The following is a 13655-nucleotide window of genomic DNA, read 5'->3' as shown; positions in this document are numbered from 1 at the left end:
CGGGTCACCTTCTCGATAGGTAGACTGGTTATTTCTTCGCCCAGTAGATGTTTGAGGGACTCCTAAGAAATCTGCCATACGACCTATTTGTGAAGATATTTTTTGGTATGTTTCTACATTATCCTGGTTAGTCCTGGTAATGTTTGCTACTAAGGGAGAAAAAATCGATCCCATTTCCCTAGCAAGAATACCCACCATATCGTGGTTACTTGCATCCATCTCATGTCTAAATACTGCTTGACTATTGGTAGTTAAGAGAGGCATTTGGCCCGATGGGCCTATATTTTGTGCGCTTCGACCTACTGAACCAGCGTTAGGCGAAAATGTCATCGCACTAGGTTGAGTATATGTAGGTCCTGCACCATGTAATCCCGCCATATTTGAAAACGACATTCCATAAGGATTTCCAGGTCTCCAACCCTCGAATGATGATGACGATGGTCTTAGGGTTTGTTGTTGATTTGCAAAATTTGCCGCAAAATGTGGTATTTCTGTCGTGCCTGTAAAGTGAGGCACAATGGTCGAACTGGAAACTAGGACTGTCTCCTGTGCTTCTGACGTAGAAGTCGCAACATTTGTAGTACTTGCTGCCACTGTTCCTGACCCTTGTGGGGGATCTTGATTTCCCCTTCCACTGGTCGAATTGACCATTTTCTTGTTGTACCTTCGTTTAGGAATCGGTTGTGCACTGTTGGTTAATTTACCGTTCCTAAGGTTCATACAAGGTCTTGATATATTCTAGACAAAAACAAAACAACAAATTAATGACAAACTGTTTGACACTGTCCCACTGGGCATGCCAATTTGTTTACGGTGATTTCTGGTAAACAACCGCTAGTCCTCCAAACTATAAATATACTTTTGTTACTCGCAGGATCGAATAGATTGATCCTAGGACATAGTCAAATAGTTGTCTCTCAAGATAATTTGGTTCATATTTGTTGGTCTTTTGCTTCGAAACTTGGTAATAGTATGAACATGTAAATAACTTGCGAAATAAACTAACAAAGAATGTACACAACTGAAACATAAACTGGTTATAAATGTAAGTAAAAACCTTGACGAAAAGATAAAGGAATGTAACTTTCAGAAACGTAAAGTACAGGAATGTAAAGTGCAATAATGTAAAGACTTATCGAAAAGAAAGCTAGAATTGAAGGAAAAACTAGGCAAAAAGTAAAAGAAACTTAAAGACACTTTGATTCTGTAAATAGAAATACAAACATAGTAAAAGTATGGTGTCATACGTACATTTTTCAGGGAACTCTTTCTCTTAACACTTGATACTTGAGTGATTTGTGAGTGATTTGTACAAAATGAACCCCCTGGATCCTGATACTAAGACCCTTATTTATACTAATTCGACCCTACCGGTCCTACGCTAATGAAATGCCACATTGCTCACATGCATGCCTTTCAAATCCCTGGGGCGCCATCTGTCCTTGTTCGGTTATACAGAATATTTTGAAATTCAAATCCTCCCGCCTGAATCCTCTTTCGATACGTGGCAACGTGATCTTTAACGGGAATGCAACGAAATACTCTAAGCTTTAGTACTCTTGTATTTCGAAAAACGCTTAAGTCTTAAAGACAATCTATCTCGATTCAGCTTAGATTTCAATCATCTTTATCATAAATAACATTCTCGGAAATGGCCTTTAAAAAACCATTTATTCTCAGGAATGGCCATCGAAAGCCATTTTATTCTTCGAACTCTAATTCTTGAAGAAACATATCCTTCAATCGAAATCTCCAGCTAACAATACCTTCATTCTTTTCTCACTTTTCTATCACCCTCTCTCATTCTTCTATCATTTTCCTATCATCCTTCTCTCATTCTTTTTTCATTTTTCTATCACCATTCCCTCACTTCAATGGATTCAAACAATTCAAATAACCTCAACAAACTTTTTTGGAAGGTGATTGAAGAAGAACTTATGGACAACACAGATGAAGAACTATTATTGTCAATGCTCGAGAAGGAATGTAACACCCCAATTTTCGATATTTATTTTATTATGTATTTGTTTGGTGTGTTTGGTGCTTAAACTGATATTTTAATTATTATTATATTAGTTTAGTAATTATTTATAAGTAGTAAATTAATTAATTAGTTAATTGGGTCAACTAGTGGTTAGTAATTGGGAGGGTGTGTAGTAAGCCCATTAGCAAATTCAGAATTAGTGAAGGATTAATAAAATAAAGAAAATTAGGAGGAATAGTTTTCTTTTTTGGCAAAATATTTGAAGAACGTAGAAACAGAGAAAGAGGCTAGGGCAAGAGAGAAAAGAGACTTCCACCATTGTTGAAGGATCAAAGCTCAATCCTAAGGTAAGGGGGGAGAATGGGTTCTCTAAATGGTGATTACAACATGAGAGGGTAGTGAGGGTTCCTTTCCCTCTTTAGGTTTCACAATTTGTATGCCTAATTTCTCTTTTGATGTGTGAATTGATTTGATTTGTGTGATGTTTTCATGACTGATACGTATGGTATGATTGTGGACGAAATTCTGTGTTAGATTGATGAATTATGATGTGGTTTTGGTTGTGGGTTGAATTGTTGCTGTGTTCATCAAAGAACTAAATCTGAGTGTAAAACTGTCCAATTTTATGAGTAAGAATTGAGTTATTATCATGTTAAAATCGATGTAGTATAATAGGTTAATGAATCTAGATGAAAGGAGTGAGTTAATAGGTGAAAATATGATGTTTTGGACCTGAAATCGCAGACTGGAAGTGATGAAAACGAGTGGGGACGAACTGGTGCGAGTGCAGACTTTGACAGATAATTTTTCTGTCAATTTGCGTATGATACGCGTATGGGTTGAGGCCATACGCGTATGGGGGACATACCCAGAGGGCTATACGCGTATGATACGCAGCCCTGTCCCAATACAACACAATTTCTGGTGAAAAGCGTATGGTACGCGTATGAAAGAAAGGCTATACGCGTATGGAAGAGTGATACGCGTATGGGAGAATTTTTAGTGCAAAACTGGTCCTGGTGATACGCGTATGGGCGCGTATGGGGAAAGGGGCATACGCGTATGGGATAGCTGTACGCGTATGGTTACGCTAGTGTGCAGAATTTTCCATTTTTGTGATTTTCTCCTGATCCTTGAGTGAAATGAATACCTTTCTGAGTTACTTAAAACTGTAAGACTTAGGTAAACATAGAGAGACTGTAAGAGTTATGCTTTGGACCTAAAATTTGTGTTAAATTTGTGTTGATTGTCGTGAATGTGACTAAGAATAATATAATTATAGTTGCATGTTGTTGAGCTGGTTGATAGCCTAAATGGCAATGAGTTGAAGGCTGAAGCCTTGTGTTGTTGAATTGTGTTGATTGGATGTTCATATTGCATACATATGTCGTTGAGGGCTTATGCTCTGTTGTTGGCCTGTATTGGCATTGTTGAAGGCTTATGCCTTGTTATTGCCTCCAATATAATGGCATCTGTTGAGGGCTTATGCTCTGTTGGTACCACATGCATGTAGAGTCGATAGTTACATTTTCATTCATCTGACTGTTTGTAAACGTCATGTAATGATGCTGTTGTGTGGTTGATGGTGTGAGAATCTGTTGTGATTGTGTTTATGTGTGGTGTAGATACTACTCCTTAAACATGTGATATTTCACCGTATATTTATTGAATGTAATTCTCACCCCTCTTCTGTTGTTGTGTCTGTGCTTCTTCGGGAGTACAGATAACCAGGTACCAGAGTAGTGCTTGGATTTCTCGAGTGTTACCTGATCGAGTCTTAGGAGTCGCTCTGATACGTAACACGGGGATGTTGGGACACGCTGTGTTTTGATTTTCTTTTTAGTTAATTGTTGAATTGTTACGTATCTTGATTTTGACATTATTGTTGGACCACCTGTTAGTGGATGTGATTTATTTGTTGAGGCCGTGGCGCCATGAGAATTATTAAGTCGTTTGAACTCCGCTGCAGTATTGAATATTCCATTTTAATGGAGAATAATAAACTTAAAATGTTGTTTTAATGAATTGATTTTGGAAGATGTGACATCCTACTCGTATTACTCTGATTATTTATGTGTTTATAACTTGTTTATTTACGATACGGGAAAGTGGGGTGTTACAAGGAACGTCAATCTGGAAGTTCATCAAGGAAAAAAAGAAGATCAGTGATAAATCGGAATCACGAAGAAGGGCATATGCGATTAGTCAACGACTACTTCTCAGAAAATCCAGTATACACAGATGCCCAATTTCGTAGAAGGTTTAGAATGCATAGGCATTTATTTCTTCGAATTGTAGAAACCCTTGGAAATTATGATGAATATTTTCAAATGAGGGTCGATGCAAATGGTAAAATGGGTCTTTCACCATTGCAGAAGTGCACTTCTGCTATTCGTATGTTAACATATGGATCTTCTACTGACATTGTAGACGAATATGTTCGAATTGGTGAAAGCACTGCAATTGAGTGCTTAGAGAGATTCGTAAGGGGCGTGAATGAGGTATTTGGGGCCGAGTATTTGAGAAGGCCTAATAACAATGATGTTGAACATCGTTTACAAATGGTGGAGTCGCGTGGATTTCTAGGCATGCTAGGTTTCATTGATTGTATGCATTGGGAATGGAAGAATTGTCCCTTTGCATGGAAATGACAGTTTTGTCGAGGTGATCATGGTAAACCCACGATCATGCTTGAAGCAGTGGCATCACAAGACCTGTGGATTTGACATGCATTTTCTGGTATTGCAGGTTCGAACAATGACATTAATGTGTTAAACCAATCCAGTGTGTTTAATGGTATTTTGGAAGGACGTGCTTCTAGTGTGCAATATACAATCAATGGATCTCCATATAATATGGGGTATTATTTAACGGATGGTATATATCCTGATTGGGCTACATTTGTCAAAACCATTTCGATGCCGAAGGAGAAAAGAGAAAACTATTTGCACAACACCAAGAATCAGCTAGAAAGGATGTGGAACGGGCATTTGGAGTGCTTCAATCTCGTTTTGCAATAATACGTGGTTCAGCGCGTGCTTGGCACATGGAAACCCTCAAGCATACCATATACGCTTGCATCATATTGCACAAAATGATTGTCGAAGACGAACGACATACATATGAAGGTGATTTTGATTACTCTTACGATAATGCAGGTAACAACAACTCAACGACTGAAAAATTTAACGGTCCTCATCCGAATCTTGCAACAAGACTACGAAGAAGAGAAAATCTTCATGAAAAACAAGTTCATCGCCAACTTCAAGGAGATCTAGTCGAGCATATTTGGGAACGTTTTGGACATGAGGACGATGAAAATTAAATTTGAGTAATTCTGTTATGTAATTTATTTTTATTGTTTTTAATTATATTTTTATAGTTTTTAATTATATGTCATGCATTTGAGATTAATTTTAATTATAATTTTAAATTTGATGTTTAATTTTATTTATGTTATATTAATTAAAATTTATATTATTATTTTAAATAAAATAAAATGTAGTATGAAGTAAATATTTATATACAAAGTAAAATTGTGGGACCCAATATGAGTTCTTTAAAATTACACCGTTGGAGTGAAAATTGGAGTGAGTTGCTTCAAGATGATGTGGACTAATGGGTCCCACAAAGAACCAAATAATGGGTTGCACCATTGGAGATGCTCTTAGTAGACTTGTCAATTGCAATGCTTGCAAGAACAGATGAGACAGTGAGAACTCTAGGAGTCACTTGGTCAGCATTTATTTCCCATGTTGGTATCCTTCCTTCACATATGTCTTTAGGCGCATCACTTGAAATACGCTTTACCAAAGCCAAGGAATTTTCTTGATTATCATCAACTTCCATATGCTCAGATGATGTAGAACCAGAGGTGTTGCTGATGAACAGTTGAGGTTTTAGAGCCCAGAGATCCATCACAAGAGTGATAACAACATTTAGATACTCAGAAAATTTCTCATTAGCATGAGTGCGGCACACTTCTTTTAGTTTAAGGGATTCAGAGTTGAATCTCCTTCTGAATGCATCCCAAAGGGTTTCTGAAGCCACTGGACTTCTGTTTGTTGAACATTCAGCTTTTAGCTTTGCTATCCATTCCTGCATCTCTATTTCAAAATTCTTGAACAATATATCAACCTCTGTTTGTGTTGGTTCAGGAATTTGAGATTCCGGGTGAGCTTCTGATTCCTTTTCAGAGGGTTGGTCAGGTTCAGACTCGATAGAGGGTTCAGATAATGAATCAGGGAATATTTCAGGGTTGGTGAGATGGCCAGGTTGATGTTCAGGAGATTTTTCAATTTGAGGTTCAGAGGTTTCTACTTATTGGGATTCGGAGATATGATCTTCTGAGATAATATGGTGTGAGATTGGTGAATCTTGTGGGGATGGGGAGGCCGGAATGACATGTACTTCAGGAGATGAAGTTCTGACAGTATCTTCAGATGAACGAGGTAAAGTTGTGTTGATTAGGTGTGGAGGGGTGGATGTGATGGATACAGGAAGAGAGTTATAGGCAGGAATGTTTTGGACAAAGGTGTCAGGAATAATTGTGGCTAATAGCTAGTGTATCCAGGAATGTTCCAAGATCCTGTGTACCACTCATAAGGCTTTTGAATAGAATTTTCGTATTAAGGCCTGTATTCAGAAGATTCTAAGCCTTCTTCATGAATTGGTGTGTTCTGAAGAGAAGATTCAGCTTTAGAAGGACTGAGGGATATTGTTTCTTTGGGTGATGGATGTTTAGTCGGGTTTGGATTGAATGGTGCGGAAGAGATGGGAGAATTTTCTTGTTGATATTCTGGTGGAACATTATTTGGTGAGGTTTCTCTTTGATCAGAGGTTTCAGGACAAGTTTCTTTGGGATTCTCTAGAGTACTGGAACTGACTTGAGGAGTGGTGGTTTGAGTTTTTGTTTGTTTGGAAGATACATATGTTTTTGGATTAAAATTATCAATGTCTGACAATAGTTGTGTCAGTGTTTGATCTTCTAAGGGACTGGTAGAACTATTTTCTAAGGTTGAGGATTTAATTGTCTGGGAATCGGATAAAACAGAAGTTTCAATATTTTCAGAATTTAGAGTTGAAACAGAGATAGAGGAATTACCTGAAGTTCTTTTCTTCTTAACCTTCTTAACTTTAACAAAGGTTCCTTCATCTTCAGCCTATCTCTTCTTGGTTTTCCTCCTTTTCTAGTTAACTTCTTGAATGGGGTCATTTCTGCTTTGGAGCCAGACTGGATCAATAGGTATTCCTGCTTCGTTGTTTAATCTAATAAAGTCCAAAATGATGTGAGGAGTGTCTCCTGCATTGAACATAGGAAAATCCTCAACATGAACCCTTCTGCTTGTGATGGAGCTAGCATCTGGAGAGACAGGCTTTTGGACAATTTCCTTTAAGATATTCATCTTTTTCAGATTCTTCCCGCTCAGGGTTTTTCCACATGTTGGTTCTAACTCTTGAACTAGTTTGGCTTCTTCTAGATGAGCAATCAAACCATTTTCTGTCAGAATGTCCGAGTTTAACCTAGAGAGGGGAATCCAGTTCTTCTGAGCCTTGACCTTTCGATCTTCTATTGATTCTTTAACATGTGTCAATATATGTTTGAAGAGGATGAATGGTAAGTCAACCTTAATATTCTTACCAAGGCAGTACAGTAAGAATTCTTGATCAGCATTTATATAGTCGGATGAACTTGTAGGTTTACGGTGGAAGATACAGCCCAGGAAGATGAAGGATACAAAAACACTTAGAAAGGGGGGGGGGGTTTGAATAAGTGTGACTTTAAAAACTCATAAGATAAAAACAATTGCACAATGATTTTTATCCTGGTTCGTTGTTAACGAAACTACTCCAGTCCACCCCCTTAGAATGATTTATCTCACCTGAGGATTTAATCCACTAATCAACCTTGATTACAATGGTTTTCCACTTAGATACCTTCTAAGTCTTCTAGAGTATTCTGATCACACCATGATCACTCTAGGAACCTTTTACAAATTAATGTAAACAAATTCATACAAGAGTATTACAATGCTTCTTAATAAGCTATAATCACAACTGTGATATTTCTCTTAAGTTCTAAGCTTAAATCTCACTAAGATATTACAAAAGTAATGTGAGGTTGAAGATGAAGTTTGATAGCATTTGATTCAGCAGCGTTTCAGCAAGATTGAAAGAGTTGTTCGTAAATTGGTTGCCCTTGCTTCTGATCTGAACTTCACTATTTATAGGCGTTTTGAGAAGATGACCGTTGGGAGCATTTAATGCGTTGCGTGATCCGTACAACATTGCATTTAATGTTTCACTCTTTTGTCAACTACCTCGAGCCTTGCTTTTCCTATTTTAACTGACTTTGCCTTTAATGGCTTCTAACGTTCCTTTTGTCAGTCAGCGTAGCCTGCCATCTTGTACTTGCTCCTGATCTGATCTTTGTAGATACAACGTTTGAATATCAGAGTCATTCATCTTGGTGCAGAGCATCTTCTTGTCTTCTGACTTTGAAGTGTTTCTAGCGTGATACCATAAGAACTTCAGTGCTTCTGCTTCTAAACTCAAGTTCTTCTGATGCTTCAATAGACCATGTTCTAATTCTGCTTGACCATCTTCTGATGTCTTGCGAGAGCATGTTCTGATGTTGCATACTTGAACCTTTGAGTCAGTGCTTCTTGCGCTGAATTGTGCATACTCATCATATATTTCCTGAAATGGAAAATGTATAGGATTAGAATACCACATTGTTTATACAAAATTTATATACATTTTTATCATCAAAACTAAGAATATTGATCAGAACAATTCTTGTTCTAACAATCTCCCCCTTTTTGATGATGACAAAAACATATATAATTGATATGAATTTGCAATCAGAATATCAGATGACTAAAGACAATTACACAGTTATAGCATTAGCATATAAACATAGTGTGTGAATATGTCTCCCCCTGAGATTAACAATCTCCCCCTGAAATAAATACTGGACGAATTTATAAATAAAAGACTTCCCTGAGTATTTTCCATTTCAGCCGAGACGTTCACATTTGCCTAGAACTTCAGAACATTCAGAGCTTCTGCTTCTTGCTTCCATAGGACATCTTCAGAGCTTTGAATTTCTTCTTGAATCATAGCATGCTTGATTGTATCAGAACATTCTTGAATGTACCAGAGCATCATCAGAGCATCTTTACATCCTGAAATGTTTCAGAACAAACTAGACGACAAAAGTCAGAGCATGAATGAATCAGAACATTCTTTTAAGAAAGAACATGTATCAGAGCAATGCTAGAAAAACTATTAGAGCAAACTTTGATAAGTTCTTAAAAAGAATATGTATCAGAACATATGAGGGATAAGAATGTGTTAGAGCATATTCTGCCACGAGAATATCAGAACATTCTTCCTTCTTACTTCTGATCTTGAAGCTTCACAGCACTAAGCTTGCTTCAAATTCCAAGAACATGTTTCTTTATAGAATTGCTTTTCCCCGTGTATTTGCTTCTCATGTTGAGCTTTTTCAGAATATCTTCAATCCTGCAAAAAAATCTCAAAGACATAGAACTTGCAAATATTGTTAGAAATGTTGAGACTTAATCCCAGCAACTGATATAGTAAACAAAATCAATTATCATGTTTCTCCCCCTTTTGTCATAACATCAAAAAGCATATAAAAGATTCAGATGAAAAAACAAACAGTATGAGAGAAGAAGATAATATTTCATTGATTCAAAAAAATATCAGAAGATACAAAGATAGAAGCAGATGCAAGAAACAGATGCAAGAAACAAGAAAACAACTAAGACCAAAGGACTACGACTAGCCTAGCTTAGAAAATATTTTGGCCAGAAGGTTTTGTATCTCATAAGTGCTTGCAGACTGCGTCTTCATGAATGAGCGAAACTCATTGTGAGTATCTTCATGCTTATCCAAACGAGAAGCAAGATCAGCTTGATTCTTTTGAAGAGCCGTCATGGCGTTCACCGGAACAGAAGGTTCATCAGAAGAAGCTTCACAGATATCATCCAAAGGAATAGCATGCTCAACAGCAGCATCAATCATGAGAACATCATCTTGATTTTCCTGAACAGGAAGTTTCTCAGAAGGATGATTCTCAGCACTTTTCTTCTCAACACCAGCTTCTGACATAGAAGCATCTTCAGCATAATCTGGAGTAGGGATATTAGAATCTCCATTCTCAAGAGCTTGAAGAATCTCAGCCAGATTCTTTGGAGCTGAAGGAGCAGCAACTTCTGAAGGATATTCAACAGCTGGATATACCATATCTGGTGCTTTCTCTATGGGATTCTCCCTTAGCCAGTTGAATAATGACTGAAAGTCTCTAGTCAGAACAATGAATTGAGGCTTCCATACAACCAATGCATGGCATGGTTCATCTTCCAGCTCATCTACAAACTTTTTCTCCTCAAGAGATCTCCAATTTCTGATTGGATGATAGTACTTACCATCATCAAGCTCCAAGAAGTAACCAGAAGAACCAGATGCCTCAGCTACGCATCTCTTATGGATGTTCATAGCATCAATTTGAAAGTCCTGCTTAAAGATTTTCCATAAACTTCGAATAGCAACATGATCCAACTTGGAGTCATGAGCAGCTCTCAAAGTTTCCATCCTTGTTCTAAACTTAAGCTAGAATAGGTCAAAGCACACATCAAGAGAGGGTTCAGGAGGATTAAAGGTGAAACGATAATCAGGGTACAGAAGGCAATAGGGTTTGGATTTTCTTGAAGGTAAAGAATGAGTTAGAGGAGATGGAGAATCTGTGGTGAAGATGGATGAAGATGAATTTTCAGAAGGTGTTGGGGGAATGGCATTTAGTGGTTCAGGGTTCAGAATTTGTGTAGAAGGAGGTGGTTGGTAACTTTTTGGGATAGAGAAGGAATTTTGAGGTTCAGAAGGAGGAGGCTTTTTCTAAGAGGGACAGGCAGAAGCATCTGCACGAAAAGCTTTCTTAAGACGCTTATCAAGGTATTCATCAGATTGAACTTTGAGAGGATCATAGAGTTGCTTCGGCTTCTTAGTTAGCTTAACATTAGGTCCTGCTTCTGAGGATTTTCTCTTCAACTTCTTTTCTTTCTTCTTCTGTTCTTTCTTTCAAAAAAACTATATCCAGAGATGTAAGAGTTCTCCCTCGAATCCACGCATGATCAACAGAGGTTTGAGCTTTTACACATGACTTCAAATAGCGCTTAACAGACTTGTCTAGCTCTTCTTTTAACATGTGAGAGAAACTCTCAACAGAGATTCTTCTAATCAGAATGTCTGGAAATATTCTGGAATAGAAGTTACCTTTTGAATCAGTTGCATCCTTTGTAAATCAAAGGCATTCAGAATGTTTCCTTGAATGACAGTTAAGAACTTGGGCGAACCAACAGCTCTCAGAAGATCCATCAAGTCACTTTCTATCAGAATATCTGAAATCATTCTGGCAAGAGGAATAGTGTTCTACTTGAAACTTGGATTCTTCTTACGTTCTTCATCTCTTGATTCTTCAATATTTGTCTTCAAATGTTGAAAGAGAATGTTAGAGAGATTAACTTGTACAATTTTTCCAATGCAGAAAAGTACATACTTCTGATCCTGATTTACATATGTTGCAGTAAGAGATCTCTTTCTATGATAGAGGGATCCCAGAATAATCTCAGCCCAAACTCTATAGGAAGGCTTCAAAGAAGTAGTTTGATGAGATGCAGATATAGAGGAAGACAGTTCTCTATCAACTTTCTCCTAATCAACTCTACCAGGAAGAGCACCTGTGATTCCATCTGAGTCATCAAGACCAAACAACTTCCTTATCATCTTCTCAGTCACAACAACTTCATGCCCTAATACGAAGGAGATGATAGCAGTTGGAGTAACTGTTGCATGAGTCCAGAAATCCATAACCAAAAGAGGATAAACTGGTCCAATCAATCTTTCAAAGTAGTTTGACCAACCTTGCACCAGCATTGCAGCCTTGGTTTTGAAATCATGCTCCAACAGATTTTCAAAATCCACCATTGTTTCACATAGAACTTCCAGTTCTTCATGTGGAATAGAACAAGTCTTCAGGGGATGATATCCATGTTTGTGTTGAACAAGATGTGCAAAAGACATTTTGTGTTGAGAACTTGAGGATGAAAGCATGAATTCACTCTAAGATTCGGTTTAGAAACTAGGGTTTATGCAAGAACGAGAAGGAGAGAGATGAATGAAAAAGACAATGAATGAAGAGAGAGAATGTAAAGAGATGAATTGTTATGAAAATGAGTTTTTATAGAGACGGATTTGAAATGAAATGCAATATGCGTTTGAATGAACAAGATTACAGAAAAACATAGAATCAAATACATTTAATGAGAAATGACGTTAGGAGAGATAACGTTATATTTGAAATGATTTGCACAGTTACCTAGGGCGGCGTCTCCTCAACTGCACGCGTACTTGTCCAAATAGAGTGAACACGTGTTCAATCATCTGGAAAGCTGGTGACAGCTGTTTTCCTTTAAAAGAGATTCTGAATCAACTTAGATAATGAAACGTTGGTAATAACAGAATCAGAACTTCTAATTGATCAACATCAGAATTTCTGATAAGAAGATAAAACAACTTCATTTCAGAACTAATTCATACGTCAGAACTTCTCATCTTCTCATTCTGGGCATAAATCCATACTGATATTCTTCAGAATGAACTTAAACCTATCTTCGTCGACAAGGGGTTTTGTAAAGATATCAGCCCATTGATGGTCTGTATCAACAAAGTTCAAAGATAGAACACCCTTATGAACATATTCCCTAATGAAATGATGTTTGATCTCAATATGTTTAGCTTTGGAATGTAAGATTGGATTCTTAGATAAACAAATAGCAGAAGTATTATCACAGAAGATAGGAATGTTACTCTCATATATCTGATAATCTTCTAGCTGACTCTTCATCCAGAGCATCTATGTACTACATCCAGCAGCAGCAACATATCCTTCTTCTGTTCTAGAGAGGGCAATGGTAGCTTGCTTCTTGTTGTACCAGGAGATCAGATGACTTCCAAGAAATTGACAACTTCCAGAAGTACTATTTCTTTCAATTCTATCTCCAGCGTAATCAGCATCACAGAATCCTACTAAGTTGTATTCTTTAGATCTTCTGTAGACTAAACCAACATTAGTAGTACCTTTCGGATACCTCAGAATTCTCTTAATAACTGTTAAGTGAGATTCTCTAGGATCTGATTGGAATCTTGCACACAGACAAACACTGAATAAAATATCAGGTCTAGAAGCAGTGAGATATAGAAGAGATCCAATCATACCTTTGTACAACTTCTGATCTACCTTCTTACTTACCTCATCCTTACCTAAGACACACGTTGGATGCATAGGAGTTTTTGCTTCTTTGCTTTCAAAAATATTAAACTTCTTCAGAAGTTCTTTCACATACTTGGTTTGATGAATTTACGTTCCTTCTGATGTATGATTGATCTGGATCCCAAGGAAGTACTTGAGTTCTCCCATCATGCTCATTTTAAACTCAGCCTGCATAGACTTAGCAAACTCCTTTCCAAGTGTAGCATTAGATGTTCCAAATATAATATCATCAACATAAATTTGGCAAATTAAAAGATCTTTTATAAACGTTTTACAAAAGAGAGTAGTATCCACTTTTCCTCTATTGAAACCATT

The 13655-nt window shown here is 37.2% G+C and overlaps 1 protein-coding gene across 1 annotated transcript; it reads left to right on the top strand.

The window, feature by feature from the left end:
• Window positions 1–4338: 4338 nt before the first annotated feature.
• LOC131631656 (uncharacterized) lies at window positions 4339–5309 on the top strand. Its single transcript, XM_058902427.1, has 3 exons — window positions 4339–4591; window positions 4733–4861; window positions 4912–5309. The coding sequence occupies exons 1-3, from the start codon at window positions 4339–4341 to the stop codon at window positions 5307–5309; spliced, it is 780 nt and encodes a 259-aa protein (XP_058758410.1).
• Window positions 5310–13655: the final 8346 nt, after the last annotated feature.

Source organism: Vicia villosa, unplaced genomic scaffold (assembly GCF_029867415.1).
Source record: "Vicia villosa cultivar HV-30 ecotype Madison, WI unplaced genomic scaffold, Vvil1.0 ctg.000854F_1_1, whole genome shotgun sequence".
In the NCBI taxonomy this organism is placed as follows: domain Eukaryota; kingdom Viridiplantae; phylum Streptophyta; class Magnoliopsida; order Fabales; family Fabaceae; genus Vicia; species Vicia villosa.
This window is presented reverse-complemented; position numbering and strand designations above follow the sequence as displayed.

Bases quoted from the DNA above. Each gene is read 5' to 3' on its own strand.
- LOC131631656 (XM_058902427.1), top strand. From the start codon at position 4,339: ATGGGTCTTTCACCATTGCAGAAGTGCACTTCTGCTATTCGTATGTTA. The intron at 4,592-4,732 runs GTATGCATTGGG...CTGGTATTGCAG, and splicing joins CATGCTAGGTTTCATTGATT to GTTCGAACAATGACATTAAT. The intron at 4,862-4,911 runs GTATATATCCTG...TCGATGCCGAAG, and splicing joins GGGGTATTATTTAACGGATG to GAGAAAAGAGAAAACTATTT.